Below are 24,110 nucleotides of genomic sequence, written 5' to 3'. Positions count from 1 at the left end.
CATGTCTTTGTCTCCACTATCTTTCTCTTCATATCCATCAATGTAAACATCCTCTTTAGAGTCATTGCCCACTTTTTCTTCTCCCTTACCCTCATGTTCCTCTCTTATCATTACAACATCTTGATGTTGCTCGTAGTTATCACTGATGTATAGTTGCAGGCCTTCAGGAGTGGATATCTCCCTGGTATCTTGGGGACAATCTGCAGCATTTACTAGAAAGTAGGCATAAAATCAATTCAGACAAAGTACCAAACCATTTGATGCAATCATTTACACATATACATCAGTAGGCCAAATGAAAATGTATGCCTCTTACTTGTCTTTTTCTTGTAAAAAAGAAGGTAAGCACTCTGGGATCTAAAGAATAAAACACAGAAAGAAAGTGAGGTTTTTTCATATTCAGCTAAATATATGGTGGGGAATAAATAACAGATGAACACTTACTTCTTGATGAATGGCTGATGATCATTCTGTTGATGAAAAGAATAATAAAGCATTTAATGATTAAATAATTGCCACATAAAGTTTTCACTATGATTTTGGAAAAACTTTAACAGTGTTGAAGTTATGAGTCTTACCAGTGAGACATTCGTATCATCAAAGTTATACCATCTGTCATCATCATCATCATCATCAGACTTGATTGTTGTAGTGTAATGTCCACTTCTCAGATCTCCAAAATGATCCACAACCGCATACAGTTCATATGTCTGGTTCTGATCAACAATGGAGAAAAATAACAGGCTTTAGGATAGGAATGGGAAAAAAAGTGTTATGATAAAACTGTAAAATATTAAGCATACCTCTGGTATCTGTAGGGTGGAGGGAACATCCACTGTGCGTTTGATTTTGACATAGGCCATGTGACTGTAGTCAAACTCAAACCTCTTCAAAAGCAGCACCAAAACATCTGGATGATGTGTCATTACAGATCTCTGAATGAAAAACAGTCCCCAACATTTGTTACTGTGTTAATTATTACTGTATGTAATTCCTCTAAAATATAATTAACTTAATGATATCATTGCACAATTATAGAGTTGATATACTCACCAGAGTAGCATCATTTTTGTCATCACAGTCATCACAATACATCTGGTTTTCTCCATTGATGTTTGAGGTGCTAAAAAAATTCTCAATGCCATCAACCTGAAAAATAAACTCATATTATTTACGTCTGAAATCAGCCTTGTTATAGATGTCCTGAACAGTCTTACAAGTTTACAATGTTCATAAATATCTTAACAGTGAAGACACCTTTAAACAAGGCAGGCTTTTATTTAAAAGGTGTATACTACCTGCACATGGCTTAGTGCATACATATGAAATATCTAAAGATAAGAAGACATGAGGGGTAGATGTGAGAGATATGAGAGGACAGTGAACTTTACCATGCTCTCAGTAATGGTTGATTAAGACAGGAACACTATAATTTCAATGCTGCTAAGGATGAATAAATGTAACATTTTAACCTACACATATATACAGAGAAAAGTAATTAGTATAAATAAAGTGTAATGCATTGGGATTTTTACAATACAGTGACCTAAAAGCTGTTTGTTAAGTTGAATGTTATACTCAAACTTGAAACATCATTACAGGTTATCAAAGCCTTGCTGTGGCATCATGAACTTCAGCTGTAATGGACAACATGCAACCCAAGCAGCAGAGGGCAGTAGAGCAGCATTTCTCTGTGGACCTCTGATAGAGGAAACAACACTGAGGAAGCTATTGGGGATCTAAATCATTTCTCCCACCTATATGATTAACTAGTCTGCAAATGGTACATTCAGTATTCTGAATGTCTCTTGGAAAAAACCAAAAAGAAAGAAGAAAAAAGTTTTAAAGTGTGCAGGTTGCCAGATTCTCACCACACTATAGACTTCACTGCAGGAATCCACCAATGCAAGAGGAAGATGCCAAAATGGACCTTCAGTGTTTGTCTGTGTACCACATGCACATTTCTTCGTGTGTGTCAACTCTCCGTGGAAAAGCTGAAAAGTACAAAAAACAGAGACTGATAAAATAAAAAAAAGAAGTTACTTTTCATTTGAACTACTGACAATTTCATTTGAGTTCATTTTTGTTATATTTTAAATTAATTATGTCGTTACCTGAGATGCTCCATCACTGGTCAGACTTAAAATCTTCTGTAAGTACTCAGCAGCATCACGTTGTTCAAACACTGTGGTGTGAAGAGAAGAAATCAACATCATTTCTTCAGGTAGCCTATTCTGTATTATTAAAGGAGTTAACATATATTCTCCAGTTTACTGTATGTCAATACTTTATATGCAGATTGATTAATATAAAATTATTATTTTAAGATTTTAAGGCTTCTACATGTAACCTAAATGTCCCAAATGTACTTTGACACATAGATAATTCAAAGTCTAAATGTTAATCTGGGTGATAACACAAACTGTACCTCTGTCAATACCCAGCATCCCTGTGATCTTATTGGTGACTGTTGTACGTTCCTCTAAATCATCAAACAAGCGTTTAAGATGACAATCCATACAGTCAGGACTTTTACAGGTGTGCCTGCAGAAAAATAAGACAAAATGACCATGAGAGATTCAAACGTGCATTGTAACCTCAAGTTAAATCAGTAAAGAGAAGTGAGACTTTGCAACAAACCTTTTCACAGTCTGTCTGAACGTTTTGGTCCGGAACAGCACCTGCAGCACACTGTTCAAGTAACACGTCGCTCCTTGGTTCATCAACCCATACTTATTGGCTAGTGGGACGAGATTATTAACAATACCAGAAGACAACTGGCGACTATACATCCGATCCATTTTGATTGCTTTAATTTTCTGTTCACGTAGAGATCGTCGACTTCTGTTAACTAAAGAGAAATGCAGATGAAGACCAGAAGAAAGAAATTAGAATATTATCAGGTTTCAGGTAGTTAAAGACATTTACAACAACACTTGCAAAGTCATTTTACATGAGCAATCGCAAACATACCGCAGATTCTGCCTTGAACAGAGATATCAGAATACTTTCTCTTTCACTTGATAATACTGTTGATGAAATGATGCATTCAGGGTTTTCGGAAATTAGGAGTATCTCTCACATGACCTAGCCTACTGGGACGGTACGGTTGATCTGTTTAATAATGGTTTAGCGGATATATAAAGTGGATAAATAATGTGAAACACTTCATTTATGTTTTGCTTTACCCGATCAGCACTGAGCTATGTTTATTGCAAATAAAGTTAAGTGCAGATTTAAGTCATTAGTCAACAAAAAGCTTCTATTTCTGTTGTTGAGCCTTTAATAATATTAGTAATATATATATTAATAATATAATTTAATAACAGGAGCGCTCAAGCGTTTCATGTCAGACTAATATGCATCGTCATAATGTTCTTAAGACGACTACATGATTACTTTACTGCAAAGTAGTTTCTTTGATGTTACTGTGGATCCAAAGTTCTTGAACGCCACAGGGCAGAGAGGGGTGAATGGTGAATAAATCCATCAATAAATGTAGTATTCACAGAATATAAATTATTTATACAGCCACAATCACCATAAAGAAAAACTATTAAATTGCAACAATACAAATTCATTACATTATACAATATATCAAGTCTTGCTTCAGCACCATTAAACACTCAATTAAAGGCGATACTGAGGGGGAAAAAACACAAGACTTTTCAGAAGTCATGTGAATTTCTGTAAATGTTAGAGACTGAAAGTGAAAATTGAATCTCAGAGAGCACTGTTTAGTAAATATGTATTTATGACAGATTCATGTGGAGCAGGGCGGAGGCCAAGTGATTAAATTCCTGGTGTCTGCATCTGTGGCAGAGGTATTTCTATCAGAGAACTATGGTACAAAGTCTGAATGATATGATCTCAGGTGAGGTTAAACCAGCATAACAAGTCAACACATAAACATAAAATGACTGCCACAAGGAAGCTGACAGTGTGAAGGAGACTGATTAATAACACTGAACACAGTCAGTATCAGTCTGTGTAGTTAATGTATAATATAAGATCTAAAGCCTCTTGCATGACATTACTCTGTGGACAGTATTCGGTTATAAGTGTAATGTGCTTTGCTGAAATATGAGAACCAAAATGTCTATTTTAAGATGATTCATTTAACACAATAAAATAAGAAAACACAAAAGTTTTTCATTGAAAATGCGATTCCAATCTCTGTTGTTGTGTAATATCCACTTTTTAGACCTCCAGATTCTGACCATGGAAGAAAAAAATGACATTGGGGATCCGAATTTAAGAAAGAAATGAAGAAAGAATAATTATATATATATATTTATAAATAAAGCTGCCTTGCCTTAATAGATTCAAAGAAACACATATCCTTATAGAGCTACATGTCATATAGTACACATACCTCTGGAAACATGTTATAGGATGATAAATAGCACATTCCCAACTAGAATACTGAAGCTTATATCATGTAGAGTTCTTTACTTTTTGCTTATCACAAAGTCCCTGATGGGCACACTTACAATTGTCATTGCTGTTATGAAGATAACAGCAATGACAATTTCCTGTTGTTGTTAACTGTCTTGTATTTGTGGGTTCAGAGTGCAGGCCTCCTAATATCTGCATGTATCAATAAAGATGAGGCATTTGAGAGTATTTTCACCTTTTTATTTAACAGCAAACATTTTAGGAGGAATGTTCCAACTTTTGTTCAACAATTGTCATTAACTTGTTAATTTGTGGAGGTAACATGAACAAAGAGAAACTGAACTAGATAACAGTATGTTTATTAAAGGACAACAAAGACCAAATAATATGGTGTGGAGGAGTCTGCTGGCTGAGGATGAGGAGGTGGAGGAAGGCCGCTCAGCTGCCACTGTTTGGACAAGCAACATACATTTTTTACAATAAAATAGTCTGTACAGTAAAATCTAGACATCTGCAAATAAGCATGTGCCATAAAAGCAGCAGCAGTATGAGGAGGAGGAAGAGCACCAGGAGATGAAGATGATGCTGGTTTCTCTCTGTCCACATCAAGCTTCCAGTCCTCCAGGAACCGTTACCACCATATGGATGTGTGACTGCTGCTGGATCCCATATTCAGACAATGGTGAGCAGTCATCGTCTAGCATCTTGTCTGCGAAGATCAGTCGCAGTTTCTCAGTGTCTCCTACACACACACACACACACACACACACACACACACACACACACACACACACACACACACACACACACACAAAGAAAGTAAGAGAAACAAAAATCATAAGTCATTCTTCAACCTTAAAATGTAACTTTCTAGTTCAAATTAAAGTTTTCAGTTCTGCAACCACAGAACAGTTTAGTTAATTATGGAACTTTATTGTGGCTGAAAACAATACTGATTAGATTGACTTTATTGTTCACCTCAGTGGAAATGTATCTTTGGCTTCTCCCAAAGTGCAGTAAGAGTACATACACATATTACACACCATTAAAAAACATGCTAATGGGCAGGTATAACAACAGGTAACAGAGAAACTGTACCCTGATGCAGTTATTCTGTGTTCAATGTATGGAATAGGGAATAAAATACTAAATTCAGAGTGTAGTGGGAGTGAGGCATCTGCAGTTATATGTTCACATTTTTTGGGGGGGGGGGGGGGGTGTGCAGCACTCCAGTCCAAGACACATTTCCCTAAGGGGGAACAAAAGTATATATCATATTATATACCATTCCTGTGTGCAGCACTGTCAAATATATTACCAAGTTGTTTTTGTGACATGCCAATCACCTTCCCTGCTAAGTTCACAGTTTTGGATGGATTTAAATCGCAGGTCTGAGTCAGCTCAAAACACGGTAGCCCACGTGTCAGGGGTAAGTGTTGAAAACAAAACTAAAGCTTCCTCATCTTCTTATCATATTGAACATAGCCTAAACTGTAATTGTATTTACTTCCTCTTATATGTGAAATCATACAAAAAAGTACATGTGAGAATTCATACTTTCATACTTTCAGTTATCATTTAAGTGTTTTAGTTGCACTAGCCTACCTGCGTTCCCGGGAAGCCTTTCTGCTATCTTCTCCTTCAGTTGTTTCACTGTCATGCTCTGCATCTGCTCCTCTGTGTTGCACAGGTCGATCACCATCTTCTCATCCTTTAAACCATGAACCACGACTTGGTAGATTTTACCCATCCTGCGCTGCTTCTGTGTGAAGGTTTCTGCTCCTTTCAGGCTCTGACAGCAGAGAGTTAACGACACTTCAGGGTGTTGCCTGAAATAACCAGCTGACGCCAGACAGGCTCAAACACTTTCACTTTCACTGTTTTAACAAAATATATGTTCACAATAATACATAGGCCTATTTTAATATATTCAGCGTCAAAAACGACATTAAAATGTATATCAGCCTTTATTTATTATAACTATGAAACACGGAGTGCAAACATAACACAAAACACTAATCCTAATGTTGCAATGCAAAGTGAGAGCCAAGTTCTCTGTTTTTGTCTTAACACACGTCCAGGTTGACCTTTGACCAAGTTAATTCCTTTATAATGGCACAGTATTTGTTTTTATTGCGCCCTATTTTTTTTTTATAACTATATCTATAACACAAAAGACTTCACCAGTGCTGTTATTATCAGACGGATGAAATCCCCTGATATTCTAGCTGTGTTTGTTCACTAGCCTACCTGCAGCACTTTCTGGAGGTCTTTTTTTCCAATACCACAGAGTAAAATCAATATTCATGAACAGTATCTAAATATTTGTTACATAGAATAAGATAGAAGAGTTCATCTGCACATTTGAAACAATTAAATTACAAATAAAGGCCTTTAAAGTCAAAGTTAAGTCAAGTGAATACATTAAGGAAACTTAAAATGTAAATCAAATGAAACGTAGAGACAGAGAATCAGGTGACTTCTTTTAACTAGCCAACCACGGAGAAATCGAAAGTAGAAATTCATGCTGGTGCACTGAATGTATTGATAGTGCCACAACAGGCAGCCTCAGTGTTCACAGAGTGTAGACGAAGTTTGTCGGAGGAGGAAAGAGCAACTGGCCTGAAACAAAATGTCTAGACCGAATCAGGAGGAAAAAAGATACGACCGCAGAGACACGACTCTGAAATTTGTCAACAGACCAGATGATCTGGATCCACTACGTAAGTCCTAAGAAGAAAGGACCCAAAGTGTCGGGCTTCATGAATGTGGTGCTTGCAGTTGCATTAGGTTATCAAGTCAATTAACGCATCCAGTGGTAACTATGGCGTCTTTGCTGAAAAGGAAATGCATGAGTAAAAATGTCCCTTAATTGATAGACCATCTTTAGCCTATGTGTTAAACTTTCTTGTCTAAATGAACTCACGTGGGATCGGTTTCCTTCTTGTGTTGTGCAACTATGTGACCGTGATGTTGAACTCAGTGTCTGTCTTGTTGTTGTTGGTCCTCAGCCCCGGAGGAAGGAGACCTGTGTCTCCGAGCAGAGATGTCTTGCGGTCACGCTGTTACTCCAGAGTCTCTCACTGGGTGGTGTCGCAGCCTGCTGGATCAGGTACTTTCCATCACCTCATTTACACTACACAGGCTGTGTGTCGGGACGGCCAGTTGGGACACAAAACATAACAAAAAGTATATAAAACAGTTGAAATGCTACTGTGTTAATGGCACAGAACAGCTTAATATTAAACACCACAAAGCTACTGTATTTCATATTTTGATTCATGTTCCCTTAAAATTAGTAATGGCAAACTGACTTTAACTACTTAATATGCATCTAGTTCATGTAGGTTAAATTGTATTTGATTCTTGTACATTAAGACACATTTCCACAGTGTCATGTTGTCAGTTTGTGAGTGTGAGTTTTGTCCAGGTCTGTTCTGATGTTACATTTATAAGTAGTTTAGTGTTGTTGATAAATCTTAAGTCTGTAAGAGATGTTTAACTGGCTGCTGTCATGACAACCATTGACAGGTACACCACATCTTTGAGTTGCTTCACTTAATTATAACTTAATCTGTCGTTTAATTTATAGGGTCAGTATAAATTTAAGTGCCCTGCTTTGAAGGATGGCACCTTGCAACAGTGTGGTAAAGTGTGGCCTTACTCAGAGGTGCGCAGACTGGCAGTGCTGACACCTGCAGAGATGCAGTACTTTGAAGAGAACATGGCCCGTCTGGCTGCCAGAGAGTACTGTGAATTCAAAACGGTGAGTGTCCTCTATCCTTTAAAAAGATACAGTTCAATTATGAGTTTTGTGGAAACATCCAGAAAAATATTTAAATACCTTTATTTTTCTCGTGTCCCTCCCAACAGTGTCCTGGGTGTAAAACCTGTGTGGAGAGAGAGGACCTCACCAATCTCAGTGTGCACTGCACAATTTGCAAAGCAGATAAGCGGGAGGTCTGTGAGTTCTGCTGGCAGTGTCTGAAGCCGTGGAAAGGTAGTGCTCCACGCTCTGACCGCTGTGACAACGTCGGTTGCATCAACCATGACCTCGAGCTTCTCAAGAACTGCAAGATGACCAACCTCCCTCAGGTGCAAGGAGTAGATGAGTGTCCCTCCATCCGTGTTTGTCCCACCTGTGGTCAGAGGGTGGAGCACGACAAGACAGGCTGCAAGAACATCATCTGTCCTCGCTGTCAGATTGAGTTCTGCTTTGTGTGCTTGAAGCTCACTCCTGAGTGTCTGGAAACAAGCTCCTACTTCATCCCCTGCAGCGATGGTGTGGCTCCCAGACAAACCTCCATACCTGTGTGGCACAGAAACTAAGAGGGATATGCACACACAACCTGTACTTGTAACGTGTTCTCACAGCTTTATTCTCTCATGTGACACGTGCCAAACGTTTAGGCTTCATTTAAATAAATATTACAATATATCTGTTGTATTCTCTTAATTCTTTAATTCACAATTGTTTATATTGCCACTCAATGTTAATTCTGAATTAATGTTTGTTCAATGATGTTTCATAATTAATATCTGCATCGCTCAATAAAGTTTATATTTAGAATAATGTGGTGTCTTTGTGATGTTTATGTCCTATGAATTGGTGTAACTGAATTTCCTGTATGTTGTACAATGACATGTATAGCATTAAAGTCTGACACAACGATGACACTAATGACAAAAAAGTTCATTTCAAATCAAAGCAGAATTTGCAAATATTTATATTTAATATATTACACTATTACACGGTGTAAAAAAACCCAACAGACCCCTCCTCCTTCAGACACAATGACACTTAAAAAGTTTCTTTATATCTTTCTAAGTCCCATTTTCTGAGCATGAACCCATTTGTTTCATGCAAATGTGTGTAAAGTCTCATATGTGTACATCAACTAATGTAAGTCATAAAACACATTACAACCTAACACAGGTATTGTTTAAAAAAAAAAAAAAAAAAAAAATCCTGATTGTAATGTAATAAGACATTTTCTTTACATTTGTGATCACATGAACATGTACTGTAATCAAACAGTGTTTACAATGGGAATCATTTTAACAACCAATATGTTATTAATAAAACATCACAGGGCTCCTCCTGTTCTCTTTCATGACCTCCATGGATCTTTTCTGACTTTGTCCATACTCTTTTTAGCATTTCTTTCTCCTCTCAGACTTGGAACATTTTCTCCTTGTGTTGCCTCCAGTTTGCGGCCGCCCTCTGCAAGAACAACATGCTGCACTTTCACCTGGTTGCTCTTTAAGTTACTTGATTTTCTGCATAGATTGCATGAATTACACTCATTGGGTTCCTTTAGTGCCAACAGACTGCGTGAGTGCGGACCTGAGGAAGAGTAGCCATTGGAGGAAACATGAGACGACTTCACATCACAATCTCCCATCTTCACCCTGACAGCAGCATCTCTTCTCTGTTTACTAGTGTCTTTTTCTATGTTTACCTCTGCTACTACCTCCTTTTTATTTTTCACACCTCTAGTTTCTGGAAGCTTAACTGTATTTTTTATAGGGCCATGATCAGTTTTTGCTTTTGTCCCAGTCTTTGTAATAGTGCCGCTCTGTGTTTCCCACATAATCTCATTTGCTGTTAGTCTTTTCTTTTGGGAGTTTTGCTCTGACTGATATCTTCTGAGTGTTTTCTTAAATATGTCGTCAGGGGTCCCTCTAGTGTTCAGATGACAGATGTTCTCTGAGTTTGTAGCATGCTGCCATCTGTTTGGTCCATAACATGTTTGTACTTCATATTTTTCTGGCTCTGCAAAATTAAATGTTTGCAAACTCGGTCTGTAAATGTCTCCATCCAGTACAGAGTCTGTTTGAGGCCAAATGTCTCCGTGTGACCAATCACAAGCTGCTCTCTGATTTGTCTGTTTTTTCAGCTCTACGGAAGAGTTCGTCATTTTCTTCGAAACTGTTTCGTCATCACTCTTAAAGACTTCACCATTCAAGTGTCTCAAGTATTTTCCTCCATTGTAAATATCGTCCTTCAGCTGATCTCGTCTCTCTGCCCCGTCACGTCTTCTTTCAGATCTGACATCTGAATGTACAAACGGAGCGTCCTGGTCGCTTTCATCAGTTTTTGTGGGATGTTTGCTCACTGTGAAGAGAAAGAAGGGAGGTTATAGCATAACATACATACACAAACAGCACAAGTGTACAGACTTAGTCTTGTAATAAACTATATGAAGTAATTTCTGTCTTTAATTGGCTGACAAAGGTCTAAGAAAAGGCATTTCAATTAAGTCTTGAGATTTAAAAAGCAAATACATGAATCAAAAAACCAAAGAGAGCATGTTATACATTTGTGAACGTACCTTTCCTGTACATGAGGAGGTAAGCTGAGGAAGACCTGGGAGATATGAAAAACAACAAAAGCAATATTGAATGTTAGATTTTTATGAGGTTTTAGAATGCAACAAATAATCTGTTATTTTTTGTTATTTATAGAGTTGGTGCACAGGCTTTAAGATAAAATGTAGTTTAATGTCCCACAAGGGAAATGTGTAATCGCCTTCAAGCGGCTGCATGACACAACATACATGCCATCAGTAAAGTGTTTAAACATGCTTAAATTAACACAGTGAGTGAGGCAGTATATATTTTGCACAATAAAAGGAAATGAAGAGAAAAGGGAAATAAAAATGACCGCACTTCTGTAAATGGGATCATTATTGTTATACGAGTATATCGTTTTGAGTGGGTCTAAAAGTTCAGTTCAGCTTTTTGCGTGTATTAATTTTGTTCATGTTGAGCACTCAGGAAATGATGCTCATCTCTGGTTATAACAAAAGGCAACATTTACCTCAAAGACTTCTTTCCAGACATGAAGAATGAATGTTGGACCTGTAGGAAGTAAAAATGATATCACAGTAACTGATATGTTGTTTTCAAACTCAATTCAAAAAATTAGGCAGTTTGTGGAATAAGTGATAGAAAACTTGACTCACTTACACTTTTAACAGTGTGGTCATCGAACTGATACCACGCGCCGGTTTCAAACGATTTGATTTGTGCAATATAATGACCTCCCATTATGTTACCAAAGTGGTTCACTATGGCATAAAGGTCATACATGCAACTCTGAGGAGAGAAAGAACAAAGTATCTTCAGTAATTTTAGAAATGTTAAGTTTAAACTATTTTCAGCTGAGAAAATAAAAACATACCTCCATGTGTAAAGTCTGGGGTACGTCAACTTCACAGTGGAGCTTGACGTAACACCTTCGCTTGTAGTCGTATCTGAATCTCTTCAGCAGCAGGGTCAGATTTTCTGGATTTTGCGTTATCTCACATTCCTGCACCACAGAATGAAAACGACTGCATGAACGAGAGGTGGCCATAAGATCAACCATCCTACTGAAGAGTTCAGATGATCAAATGTATCACTCACAAAGTGTGCATCTTGCTTTGTATTGCAGCGGTTGCAGTACATCTTGTTGTCCCCGCAGACATTTTCTTTCTTGAAGAATGCCTTCAACCCTTTCTCCTGTAAACATAATACATTGATTAACTCATGTTCTTCTTTTTCCCTTAATAAAACAATGTACATTAGTATGAGTATGTTAGTTAGAGTATGTTACCACGCTGTAGATATGACCAAATGGGTTTTCCACTGCAAGTGGCAGAGTCCAAAAGAAGCTCCTGCAGTTGTTCCTCTCCTTGCACTTGAGGCATGTGGTCTTGTGATTCAGCTCTCCTCTAAATATCTGCACACAAAGGTACAGAAGAGGTTCAATACATGCTATGTAGCCTGGCAAATAAAGGAGTACACAACTGAAAGTAATCCCTCCCTTTTTTTCTTTGCATCTACATAGTGTAGCTCATCAAGATGCTGTTCAGGAGTTTTTTCTTGAAGAGTTCAAGAATTAAGTTTGCTTCTGATTGTCCACCAAATTGTGCTTGTAATATAATATAGTACATGTATGTTCCTTATTGCAAAGACGAGAGTGGACTATAACCACTTTGATGAGAAGGTAATCAGCTATGACCTCCCTGTAGTACCTGCAGGATGCAATAATGCATCAGTGTACTCATTAATTAATGGGTATTAATGAACCCTGTTAGTATGTTAAGAAACGGCTCCAAAATACAAAAAAAAAAAATTTGTTGTGCTAGATATTGAAACTTCTTGACTTTGTGAATTTCTGAAAGAACTTCAGCACAAAGTCAGGTGCAATGATGCAACTTATTGACAGTTTTTGGACAACAACAGAGGTCTACAGCACAGAGGAATACAATATATCAGGCTTTGGATGCACACACACAATGCTTGTAAGTATATCAGTTTGTTGTTGGTTCTGCACGCAAGATTTGTTAACAATATGAAAAATGTAGGAAAAACATATGCCTTATCCTTTAATTGCATGTTTTGTGATTTTTCCCTACCTTCGATGCGTCCGGATTGGTCAGACACAAGATCTTCTCGAAATACTCAGCAGCATCACGTTGCATGTATACTGAAAGTAGGAATGATTGGACAAGCAAATGGATTTTATTGTAAGACTAGTATCATTACTATGTGTGTAGACCTGTCTGAGACTGTGCCAGGCTCAAGAGCATGCAAGGTTTTAATCCACAAGCACCTACAGCAGCAACATGATGTTTAAAATCATAACTTACCATCTGTGATGCCCAGCGTTTCTGTGATGTTATGTGTTTCGGCCACATTATTCTCTAAAACAGTGAACAAGCTTTCCAGGTGTGAGTCAATGGCTGTTGAATCTTCATTGCAGCATCTGTGGCACATATGAGAAATGTTACCTTAGTTAATAGATGTGAAGCAACATCAGACGATTTCACATTTGAGCCTTGAGTTAATATAAAAAACACATAAATGTACCTATTTCTTTTGGTTCTCATTTGATCAAATCAAAAAGTAACCCTATCAAAGCTGAAGTTACAAACCTTTTTATTGCCTCCCGGAAGTCTTTCGTCATGAAAAGCACCTGAAGCACGCTGTTCAAATAGCACGTAAGACCCGGACTGTTCAGACCATTGTAATCTAAAGACAAAGAAATTCAAGAGAGGAAAAAATGAACAAAATCAAAGAACTGAATTAAAGAATAAATAACATGCACATTATCATAAAACTTATCATTTCTTGTCACACACCTGAGATAGTAATGCGATCTAATTTGTTTGTGAATTTTTCAACAATATAGTGATTCATACTGATGTCCTTTGAGTGAGAGCGTTGACATTTTTAGATCACAGATGTGTGGATTCCGCCTGTTGAGACACATGTGATACAGCAGACGCTAAGGGACAGAAAACAAGTTAATACAAAATCCATGCAGAAGGACAAGTGTGGCAAGTGATTTTTGTACACTCACTGCTTATAAACTGGAGGACTAGTGTTCATTTTAATGACAATGGTAAAAAACAGCCAAGGGGAAGCGTTACAGGATTAAACTAGTGTATTTTTAACCAAAGGGTTTCAGAAAGAAGTTTTTGCGTCAAGCTAAGCACAAAAAAGGATAATTGGAGCTCAGGTTGGGCAACGTGTGTAGATACAGAAGGTTTTACAATTGTTTTGATACCATTTTAATTGTTAACATTGCCAGTAAAATTATAGGTAAAGAACAGAAACAACTGGGATGAATTTATAAAACTCACATGAACCAAAAAGCCCAACAAATTATATCTGACCCTTCAAATCTGTTGATCTCATAGCTGTCCTGGCTTGAATGGTTATACAATGAACACATTTTTGTCCATCAAATATTTATATTGATCATCGCAGCTTGGTGTAAAATGAAGATAAAAGCTCTGATATTATGAATTGCTCCTTTAAGAAAGTCTGCACACAAGGAAACCCTACAATACTTGTGAGCATACAAATTTATAATTTAACAAGGAGACTACAAGCTGAAAATATAAGACTTTAAGACTCAAAGCAACTCTACTACAGCAGATTAACTTCATAAAAAAAGGGGAAGCATTGAACGCAGCTGGTGTGTTTGGGTGTTATGGAAACGCATTCAGCCTCAGTCCTCCATTACCCACCGACTCAAAACACAGTTTAAAAAAGGATACGCGTAGAGGACCGTAAAACTACAATAAATACGCCTTAAAGTGTCACACACAAACACTAAAACTCTTAAGGTGATTAAAGAGGATGGCGACTTTGTCCATGTGGTTAAATGGGAGGGTAAAACATTAGAGTACTCACCATGCGGCCCGACGCCTGTCCTTCAGTCTTCTTTCACTTTCGATACGAGCTTTGATGAGGAAGAAACTGACTGACGGACAGAGGGAGGGGGCAAACACTTAAAAACTAGACCCAGACCCTGAAGATTTTACTCTAAAGTACTGAATTCATGTGGAAAGACAGAGTTAGTGTAGTTTCAGGTGTGGCTGTCGTGCTTCCTGTCGAGCAAGACATTAAAGGGACAATCCTTGAAAAACTACAGAGAGAAAAACTGCGCCACTAAGGTAAGACATAACATTTCTCCTCATACATCTACTTTTATTCACCAGTCTAATGATTGAGCAGGTTTTATCTTTAACTTTAGACTCAACTAAATTAAAATCCATGTGCATTACGTCACACATTAATAGATTAAACTGTGTTAAAGTGCATACTTGATACTAGTGGGAACTTTGCTTACTAATATTCCCCCCCTAAAAAAAAGGTGGAAAAAACATTTTCTGTAACATTCACTTGAATAATAACTTAAATTGTGAAATAATTTAACAAGGTGTTTTTCATAGGCGAGTTTAACTACTTTGAAACCAGATGGAAATCTGTAACAGTAACACTCATGTGTGCAGCCATAATACCTCAGATGATAACCATAGTCATGGCATTTAGTCTGTTAACTTTAAATCACATATTTCCACACTATTAGATATAGTTTAAGTTTAGTTTATATTCAATTTGCAACTCTTTGCACTTAGGAACATCAAAATGAGCATTCAGGGACGGGGACAGGTGCAGAGGAGATACGACCCACTAGATACGACTCTGACGTTTGTCAACAGGGGGGATGACTTGGACCCACTGGGTAAGATTTGTCTTCTTTCTCACTGAGCAGAGAGACAGAAAAGTGCAACAAACAAGGACAGTTTTTAGATATGCATGTGGTTAATATTTTGTTACTGACATACAAACTTAAACTTGTTTAAAGTATTATTGTTTCATTTTCTTTTCATGAACTGGTGCATTTTACTGAAACTCATTATTACCCAAAGCACTCCTCCTCTTCCTCCTCCTCTGTATCTGACAATTGCACAGATGATCTTTCTCTAATGTTCTTATTTTGTGCATTTCAGGTTCAGATGATGAAGATGACTGTCTCAGAGCTGAGATGTCCTGCGGTCACGCTGTCACTCCTGAGTCTCTGATTCAATGGTGTCGCAGCCAGCTGGATCAGGTACCTCACGCCTTAAAATCACATGTACACTTTAATTAAAGCAATCTGATCCAACTAGGAAGGAGAAAGGGACCATACAAAGACAGCTGGATGCTCAACTGTGCTTGTGTTTCCCCCATCAGACTGTGCAAGAATCAGCAAAATAACACTGGGAACAGAAACCTCCATCAAAAGTCACGAGCTTCGTCCATAGATAGATATAGACGTGTATCTTGACTCAGACTAACAGCTAGTGTTATTCTTGCTGCCAGTAATATACAACAGAGTGCTTATTCTGCCATCTACTGGCGACTTCGCAACACATGTAACTCTGAAACTAGTTTTAAGTATGTCTGCAACACTAAAACATTTGTTATTATGGGATAACACATCTGCCACTGAAAGATTAATTGATAAAAACTTTGCTTTTTAACAGATTTAATTGAAAACATGTTGATTGTTGACTGTAGTGTTGCTGATATTGCTTCATTTTTACTATTGGCATGTGTCTGTCCTCTGTTCAGCATTTGAAATTTATTTCAGAGGTGTTTTTTCGGTTCTTCCCCACAAACTTCAGCAGAAAAACTTTTGACGAAACATTATTATATTAACGCCAAAAGCCAGCAGTGAGTCTGTTTTCTGTGATACTAAATTAATTCTTGTCTTTGTTGTTTTTTAGGGCATTTACAAATTCAAATGCCCTGCAGTGGTAGAGGGGACCAAACTGTGCAATGAACTGTGGTCATACCCAGAAGTGCGCAGACTAGCTGATTTGTCTATTGAGGAAATGCAGTATTTTGAGGAGACCATGGCCCGACTGGCTGCTGCAGAATACTGTGAATTCAAGCCGGTGAGTGGTCAAATGGTTTTGGTTGTTTTGGATGTTGATTTTTCTGTGGGATATTTAGATATTTTCAACAACAACAAAAAAGAAAAAAAAGAAAGCACACTGTGTTTAAAATACTGTGGATGTTCTTCTTCCACATCAGTGCCCATGTTGCAAAACAACAGTGGAGAGGAAAGATCTCTCCAACCTGTGTGTGATCTGCTCCATCTGCACAGCGGATCAGAAGAAGACCTACCAATTCTGCTGGCAGTGTCAGAGGCAATGGAAAGGTCCGGGCCCTCGTTCTGACTGCTGCGACAATGACGGCTGCATCAATAAGGACCTGCAACTTCTGCAGACATGTAATACCATCAATCTGCCAGAGGTGGAGGGGGTCACTGACTGCCCCTCTATCCGAGCCTGTCCCACATGCGGCATGAAGGTGGAACATAGCAGACAATACTGCAAAAATATAAACTGCCCTCGCTGCCATGTGGAGTTCTGTTTCGTGTGCCTGAAACTGAAGCGTGTATGTGGCCCCGCCAGCTCACCATACAAAATCTGTCCTGGTGGAGTGGCTCCTAGACAGACCTCGATCCCTGTATGGCAGAGAAAATGAAAAAAAAAGAAGCTCCATCTTTTAAAAGGTAGTCATAGATATTTACAAACAGTTGTTACAAATATGGTATCTGCAAGTCTCTTTTCTTTACCTCCCTTAAATTGCACGTAAAAAGAAGATTTATTTTATTAATACACAACAATAAGATGTAAGAACAATGTGAATGGCAATCACCATGTATTGACCTCATATTTGTTACCAAACTTGATGAACTGAAATGTTAAATCAAAGTTACACATTGGAAAATGAAGGATTCCGAAAATGCACAATTCTGCTTAGCAATATAGAAAATGTACAATAAACAAAAAATATAATTTAAAAAAATATTTTACTGTATTCAAACAAAATGCATAACAGGGCTAATGAGCACAAGTATATTACTTAAAATACTCTAAAAGTAACTTTTGATATTTTTCTGTTAGCTGTGTTATATTTAATGTTCTCCAACTTTACCTTACCTGTATACCTGATCTACCTGAACACACTCTACCTGCTGGTGAAGGCTGGTGTGACTGAATCTCAGGAAAGTGGACCTTGAGCCAAGTGTTTTTTTGGGTTTTTTTGTAAAAGGTCAGTAATGAACCTTCAAAGCTGAACTTCATCTTGGTTTTAATGGATCATATCATTGTGTAACGTGTGCTGACGTAGTTACATGTATCTCATATGATGTCACATCTGGAAACTGTCCAGATAATGAGGAAGAGATTTGTCGGCTAGTTTTGTTAACGCCACTGTAACTGTCAGTAAGCCACAATAAAACTAGAAGTCTGCTCATTTATGATGTGGTGTCTGCTTGTCCTCCTAATTATTGTCAATTAAGTGACAGCACATAGATTTACACACATTCAATCTCAATTTGTACTTTTCCCTTTTATTTTCCTTTATTGTGTTTTGTCTCCTTTTTATGTTTTGTGTCCCTCTCTCTGTGTGCATGACACTTCGACTGTGCCGTACATGCCATACTGTATAAATAAAGCTGAGGTGGATATGCATGGATTATAAAAATAAAAATAAAATAAACTTTTATGATCACCAGTTTCATTTATGCCACCTCAATATTTATGTTGATTTGATATGTTGACATCGTACGAGGGTGCTTTATGTTTGATGTGTTAAAGTATTAAAGGCTGTCTGTGCCCCTGATATACAGTAATGTGCAAAAGTCTTAGGCCACCATTAAATGTGTTGCTATAATGACCATATTATTTCCAGCCAGCCAGAAAATACAGGACATTTGTATTCAGTATTAAAAAACAGAAAGAATAGAAAAGAAAACAGCTTCTATAGGCTAAAGTAGCAAGTATTTAATGTGACCTTATACTTGAGCAATAGCAGGAACCTGGCTCTCTTAAACCTAAATATAATGGAATCTTAATTAATAATAATATTCAACAATTAATTTGAAATCGTGTGTAATCGGGAATGTCTGGAGGTGTATCATAATTTGTTTTTTCACTCTCATTATTGTTATTGCTCTCTGATTTAAAGGTTGGGTGTTTTAATGTTGAAATGTTCTTGGTGGTCTTTCAAATTAGGTCACTTGTGAGCCATGTGCAAAGTTTCATGAGTTTTGAGCAACCCCATTACTTCAAAAATGCTGAAAGCTATTAGGCGCCTCAACATTTGGAAACGCTCTCAATGCTGCTGTTACCTTCATAAACACTCACACTGTCACTAGCCTATAAGTTAATTTCGTTTTGATTTGGACACTTATATCGTACATTATGGGACACAGTGAGACCTAAATGCACTTCTTCAGTATACTGTTTAAATCTGCTGCATTAAGTTTAATGTTGGGGAGTTGTTAATGTGGGAGACACTGTGCACTGAGTGATACAAAAAATCTTTTTTCAGCATCTTTCTTCTCGCCTTAATTGCAGTAACAGTGTTGCCTTTTGCCCTAATAATGTCTTTATTACTTGTTCCTATGACTAACGTAGGCGGCATGTGATAGGTCTGTTAAGTAGAGGGCATGTGATAGGTCTGTTTTATGCGGAAGAAGAATAAAAACAGGACATGGGTTAAAGGTTAAAAACCGAAGTGGATCACCATCGTCGTCGTACCAATTATTTCTGAGTTTAGAGTTTGTCTAGCGAGCTCACTCAAACAAAGCCTCGGTTTGTTGAACTTAATTCGTGGCACACATCTTTAAAATGAGCGCAGCAGCCCGTGCGCCAACACAGAGCAACGGTGACACCATCAAGGTGGTGGTTGTTAAAGACTGGAGGAAGACAGAGATAGACCTGTGCGACACAAAGGAGGACATGCGGAGTATGACAGTACTTCAGCTGAAGGAGAAGGTGGTAAAGAGGCTTCCTGAGTACGCAGGTAAATACACTAAAAGAAAAACATGATTGAGCTGCTTTTATTTAGAACAAACAGCCATAATGTGCAAATACACATAACTTTATGTACTAACAGTGAAGATATGTCTGTGAAACTATAACGCAGGTGTCAAACTATATACTGACCTCTCTATAATAAACCATCTGAAAAGTGAGTGCAAAAACTAAATGCAATTTCAACAATTATGTCTCAGATTTTTTAAAACAGATTATTTTGTACAGTAACTGCTGGGTGACAACATTTTGCACAATGTTCAACATTTAACTGGTTTAAATATGACCACAGTATGTAGGCTATATTGGGGTTTCGGAGTAATTGTTTTCTGGTCAGGATGCAATTGTCATTGTTTCCAAAGTTATCCAGTGGGCCAAATTGAACCTCTTGGTGTAAAAGTCCCAAACGTGAGCAGAGCAAATGGGAAATTATCTCTCTGATCCACGGCGGTCTGAGTAGAGGATGATACCGCATGACGAGTACAGTGGGCTGTGGGCATTTACACACGCCATACAGCAGTGGTAACTGCATTAACATCAGATCGATTCGGATCTAATTGCAATTGATGTTCATTTGCACATTTACACAGATCAGTTGTTACACACAGACTCAGGTTTATATGTGGCATTGTTTATAATAAAGCAGCATTTATGGATGAACCTGAGCTCCATCAGAGCTGTCAGGATATTTTTATTTTTAAGTAGCTGAAATTATTTTAAGTACACCCAGAGTTGGACTGAAGATTTCGCCCTTAGTTAGCACTAACTCTCTGAATACATTAACGTCTCCACCCTAACTGCGCGTGGATATTTTCGCTGGTCTTTGTCTTATTATATTTGGTATTGCAGTAATCCTAAAGTAACAGAAAATAATCATGTTACATTAGCCTACTTTAATATCATGGTACTTGGATTACGCCAATGACTACATTTTTAACAGGTAACTAACTAATAACTGTATCGGAATAGAATTTTAAAGTAACCCTCCCAACCCTGATTCTGGCACACGGGGTGTATGTTTGACACCAAATTATTGTATGCAATAATGTTGTTTTTAGTGTATGTTTGTGTTTAGTATGTCTAATCTTCTTGTTAAATATATATATATATATATATATATATATATATATATATATATATATATATATATATATATATATATAATATAAATAATATAATGTAATATAATAATATATAATGTAATTACCAAGATGTATGCATGGCTTATGTATGGAATAAAGACATGCTCTCTTTTTATCCTTATGACTATATTATTTTTTATCAGCTCTGTGCCCTAGATTATAACCAATGCAATCATTTTTACCACTGTAAATATATTTAAAGTAGCATAATGTAATTTTGAATGTGTGATCTTGCAAAGTTGATATCAGAGGCGAGTCAGATTTTGTTAGATGTAACAAAAGGGACCCAACAAAATTTGACTAATCTCAGATTTTTGGTGTAAATACTAACACGTCGCTTCTCTCAGTCTCTCCTGTTTCCATTTATGACAAATTGGATCCAGATATCTCAGCAAAGGGATTTTGTCTGTGTTGCACCTTAAATTGTTTAATCCAGACTAAGAGCAGACTTGACAAATGAAGTGAAATGAAAAAATAATAATCAATATTCTTACATTATAACAAGACAGTAAACATATTTAAACAGAAGTATAAACTGAGCAGCTTGTAGCAGGAGGTGTGTGCACGGTATAACTCCGATCCCAGCGGATAAATTCAGGGCTGGATTTCTTTCCCTCTACACTCCTGACTGTGTGTGTGTGTGTGTCATTTGTGTGTTCCTCTTTGTGCAGATACATCTGGTAAGCCTATCATGGATCTGAGGCTGAAAGGCAGGTCTCTGAAAGACAATGAGCTGCTGTCTGAATGTGGAATCCAACACATGTCCGTCATTGACATCAGATTCTATGTCTTTGTGAGAACACCGAAAGGGAAGACGTTGACGATCGAAATGGATCCATCTGATACAATTGAGAATGTAAAGGCAAGGCTACAAGATATAGAGGGCATCCCCCCAGGTAACTCACTAAAAGACAAACATGTTTTTAACTTGCAACTGTCTTTAACTTTTTTTTTGCAGGGCTGTGATTTTCTCCTCTTCAAAACTGAGTAAATAGACTTTAAATATATTGTACAGCATAAGTTACTTCAAATGTGGCTACAGGTCCAATAAGGATTAATTGAATTTACCTTTTAAGAATATAAATTATATTTTTTGGAATTAATTTTGTTCAGTCTTGGTAGATAGTTAATGAATCTCTCTCTCTCTCTCTCTCTCTCTCTCTCTCTCTCTCTCTCTCTCTCTCTCTCTCTCTGTGTGTAGATCAGCTGAGACTGATCTTCAGTGGAGAGGAACTGAAGGACGGCCGCACACTGTCTGATTATAAAATCCAACAAATGGATATGATTGACTGTGTACAGAGGCTTCGAGGGGGATGGAAACCAGGATGGGAGGAGGGCCAAAGAGAGAACATTTCAGGGACTGTAGGTGGTGGGATGGGTGACAGGGAGGGCAGAAATGTAAGTTTGGAACAGCTTGCATATTTTCGAACCCCTCAGTAAATCTATATGCCCTACAATGAAACTTCCATGTCTCATTTTCTCTCTGCTGTCACACCAGTAGTGGTCTAAGTGTCTCTGCAGGTCGCTCAAGCTCTGCTCAGGTGTGTGTTACAGAACTTGTTCACTCCAAATCTTCCTCTATGGACAGACTGGGACACTGTTTTTAATCTTTTGGCTTGCACAGAAACACGTGAATATGTATCTATTGTTTTTATCCTGAATTGTAAAAGAATATTGAATAATGCCATTTTGTAAAACTGTTTCTGAGTTTGTTGGAACTTACACTATTTTGTCATCATTGTTAAAAGTTATTTGAGGACTGACCTATAGAGGGAGCTACAGCTGCTCCTGGGCATCAGCAAAATCAAGTTTTGTTCACTGTGGGAGTTTATAGCCTAAAATGATACACATTTTCACACTTTTGTATTTGTGTGAACAACTTTGATTTATTCTCAGCTACACTACTATATACAAAATATTTTTGATACTTTTATTGCATGTGAATAAATGTTATAATTTCATTGTTATTGTTAAATTTGGAGAAACCATCAAGTAGACATTTTGTATTTTCTTGGCTTGGTTCTTGTCATTAAATATTATTACATCATGAAACTGATTTTGTCAATGACTTTTGATGGAGACTTAAAAATATTTAATACTATTGTAGCCTCAGTGTTTTATGGAAGATCATCATGTTTTTAGATTAAAATGATTAAATGAGTGTTTCATTGATATAAATGGGAGGGGGCTGATGGGTGTTCTTTGGTTGTATTTCAGTATCATGTTGATACAGAAGGACTGAATGTGTAACATGTCAAAGTCCATATGAACAGAGAAAGAGGTGTTTCCTTTTTTTGTACTGCTGTACTTTAGTATAATTATAAGTTACTTTTGAGTGGAAAGAAATCACTGTTTAAAGAAATGACTGACACTTATGTAACTGTGTAACTAATATCTGACTGGGATTCATTCTGATATTAAACTCTGTTAATTAATTAACTTTGACATAAACTGAATGAAGAGGAAATGTCTGTGCAGGACAGAGGAGACACACCTGACACTGAGCTGGTTATTGATACACAGACTAAGTTAACTCAGTGAACTGACTCAGAACCAGTGTTCAATAAATGTGTAAATGAGACTTTAAAAAGAAAAGGACTCGATGCTGTTATGAAGTTTACAAAATAAGTGTCAGTTATACGGTTTTTTAATTATTGTTGTAATTATTATTAGGAACATTTTGTAAAGACGAAAGTGAAAGTGTCGTCCGCGCCTCTCTGACGTCACACCCCGAAGTGGCAAAATCTGACAGAAGAACAGCAGCTCACTAAAACAGCGAAAAATGATCTACCAGGTCCAGGTTTGTGGTTTAGATGGGGACATGAAGATGGTCAATCTGTGTAACACAGAGGAGCAGATGCGGAGCATGACTGTGAAGCAGCTGAAAGACAAGATAATAGAGACGTTTCCAGACTACCGAGGTAAAAGAAATACGTGCTTTGAACTCACAGCTGTTTAATGAAGCTGGTGATTGTTAATCTACTGAATTTAAATACTGCTGGTCGTTTTTAAGCTATAATAAACTCCCTGTGTGTGTATGTGTGGTGTGTGTGTATTCCTCTGCGTGCAGGTAATTCAGATAACATACGACTGATCTTCACAGACAAGGTATTGGATGAAGACTCCGCCCTGCTGTCTGAATATGGAATCACACACATGTCCGCCATTTGCGTGATTGTGAGGATACCCCCCCTAGTAAATGAATGTGTCCTACTTTGATACTTCCATGTCTCATTTTCTCTCTGCTGTCACACCAGTAGTGGTCTAAGTGTCTCTGCAGGTCGCTCAAGCTTTGCTCAGGTGTGTGTTACAGAACCTGTTCACACCAAATCCTCCTCTATGGACAGACTGGGACCCTGTTTTAACCTTTTTAAATTGAGATTTGTGATGTTTCAAAGAAGACAGGACAAAA

At 37.5% G+C, this 24,110-nt stretch overlaps 4 protein-coding genes across 4 annotated transcripts; 2 read left to right on the top strand and 2 right to left on the bottom strand.

The window, feature by feature from the left end:
* Nucleotides 1–4,661: 4,661 nt before the first annotated feature.
* zgc:194655 (uncharacterized protein LOC794380 homolog) lies at nucleotides 4,662–6,213 on the bottom strand. The gene is made up of 2 exons (XM_053343563.1): nucleotides 6,004–6,213; nucleotides 4,662–5,140 (listed from the first exon to the last, which is right to left on the bottom strand). The coding sequence occupies exons 1-2, from the start codon at nucleotides 6,146–6,148 to the stop codon at nucleotides 5,004–5,006; spliced, it is 282 nt and encodes a 93-aa protein (XP_053199538.1). The 5' UTR covers nucleotides 6,149–6,213; the 3' UTR covers nucleotides 4,662–5,003.
* A 727-nt stretch (nucleotides 6,214–6,940) lies between these two features.
* Nucleotides 6,941–8,902, top strand: LOC128383914 (uncharacterized). The gene is made up of 4 exons (XM_053343497.1): nucleotides 6,941–7,121; nucleotides 7,410–7,510; nucleotides 7,991–8,164; nucleotides 8,272–8,902. Exons 1-4 carry the CDS (start codon nucleotides 7,031–7,033, stop codon nucleotides 8,725–8,727), a joined length of 822 nt encoding a protein of 273 aa, XP_053199472.1. The 5' UTR covers nucleotides 6,941–7,030; the 3' UTR covers nucleotides 8,728–8,902.
* A 607-nt stretch (nucleotides 8,903–9,509) lies between these two features.
* si:ch211-212k18.13 (ubiquitin carboxyl-terminal hydrolase 7) lies at nucleotides 9,510–13,634 on the bottom strand. Its single transcript, XM_053343099.1, has 11 exons — nucleotides 13,530–13,634; nucleotides 13,323–13,419; nucleotides 13,038–13,153; nucleotides 12,804–12,874; nucleotides 11,999–12,124; nucleotides 11,809–11,904; nucleotides 11,585–11,713; nucleotides 11,371–11,499; nucleotides 11,222–11,262; nucleotides 10,734–10,768; nucleotides 9,510–10,516 (listed from the first exon to the last, which is right to left on the bottom strand). Exons 1-11 carry the CDS (start codon nucleotides 13,585–13,587, stop codon nucleotides 9,510–9,512), a joined length of 1,905 nt encoding a protein of 634 aa, XP_053199074.1. The 5' UTR covers nucleotides 13,588–13,634.
* A 1,693-nt stretch (nucleotides 13,635–15,327) lies between these two features.
* Nucleotides 15,328–17,342, top strand: LOC128383995 (E3 ubiquitin-protein ligase RNF19B-like). The gene is made up of 4 exons (XM_053343573.1): nucleotides 15,328–15,424; nucleotides 15,693–15,793; nucleotides 16,452–16,622; nucleotides 16,762–17,342. Exons 1-4 carry the CDS (start codon nucleotides 15,328–15,330, stop codon nucleotides 17,215–17,217), a joined length of 825 nt encoding a protein of 274 aa, XP_053199548.1. The 3' UTR covers nucleotides 17,218–17,342.
* Nucleotides 17,343–24,110: the final 6,768 nt, after the last annotated feature.

Source organism: Scomber japonicus, chromosome 22 (genome assembly GCF_027409825.1).
Source record: "Scomber japonicus isolate fScoJap1 chromosome 22, fScoJap1.pri, whole genome shotgun sequence".
NCBI classification, from domain to species: Eukaryota; Metazoa; Chordata; class Actinopteri; order Scombriformes; family Scombridae; genus Scomber; species Scomber japonicus.
The sequence above is the reverse complement of the archived record's forward strand: the minus strand, read 5'-3'. Positions and strand labels throughout refer to the sequence as shown.

Excerpts from the sequence above, each read along its gene's own strand:
- zgc:194655 (XM_053343563.1), bottom strand. The coding sequence starts at position 6,148 with ATGGGTAAAATCTACCAAGTCGTGGTTCATGGTTTAAAGGATGAGAAG. Across the intron at positions 5,141-6,003 it reads AAGGCTTCCCGGGAACGCAG|GAGACACTGAGAAACTGCGA; the intron begins GTAGGCTAGTGC and ends GTGTGTGTGTAG.
- LOC128383914 (XM_053343497.1), top strand. The coding sequence starts at position 7,031 with ATGTCTAGACCGAATCAGGAGGAAAAAAGATACGACCGCAGAGACACG. Across the intron at positions 7,511-7,990 it reads GTCGCAGCCTGCTGGATCAG|GGTCAGTATAAATTTAAGTG; the intron begins GTACTTTCCATC and ends TTTAATTTATAG. Across the intron at positions 8,165-8,271 it reads AGTACTGTGAATTCAAAACG|TGTCCTGGGTGTAAAACCTG; the intron begins GTGAGTGTCCTC and ends CCCTCCCAACAG.
- si:ch211-212k18.13 (XM_053343099.1), bottom strand. The coding sequence starts at position 13,587 with ATGAATCACTATATTGTTGAAAAATTCACAAACAAATTAGATCGCATT. Across the intron at positions 12,875-13,037 it reads AACGCTGGGCATCACAGATG|TATACATGCAACGTGATGCT; the intron begins GTAAGTTATGAT and ends TCCTACTTTCAG. Across the intron at positions 11,905-11,998 it reads TTGGTCATATCTACAGCGTG|GAGAAAGGGTTGAAGGCATT; the intron begins GTAACATACTCT and ends TTATGTTTACAG.
- LOC128383995 (XM_053343573.1), top strand. The coding sequence starts at position 15,328 with ATGAGCATTCAGGGACGGGGACAGGTGCAGAGGAGATACGACCCACTA. Across the intron at positions 15,425-15,692 it reads GGATGACTTGGACCCACTGG|GTTCAGATGATGAAGATGAC; the intron begins GTAAGATTTGTC and ends TGTGCATTTCAG. Across the intron at positions 15,794-16,451 it reads GTCGCAGCCAGCTGGATCAG|GGCATTTACAAATTCAAATG; the intron begins GTACCTCACGCC and ends GTTGTTTTTTAG.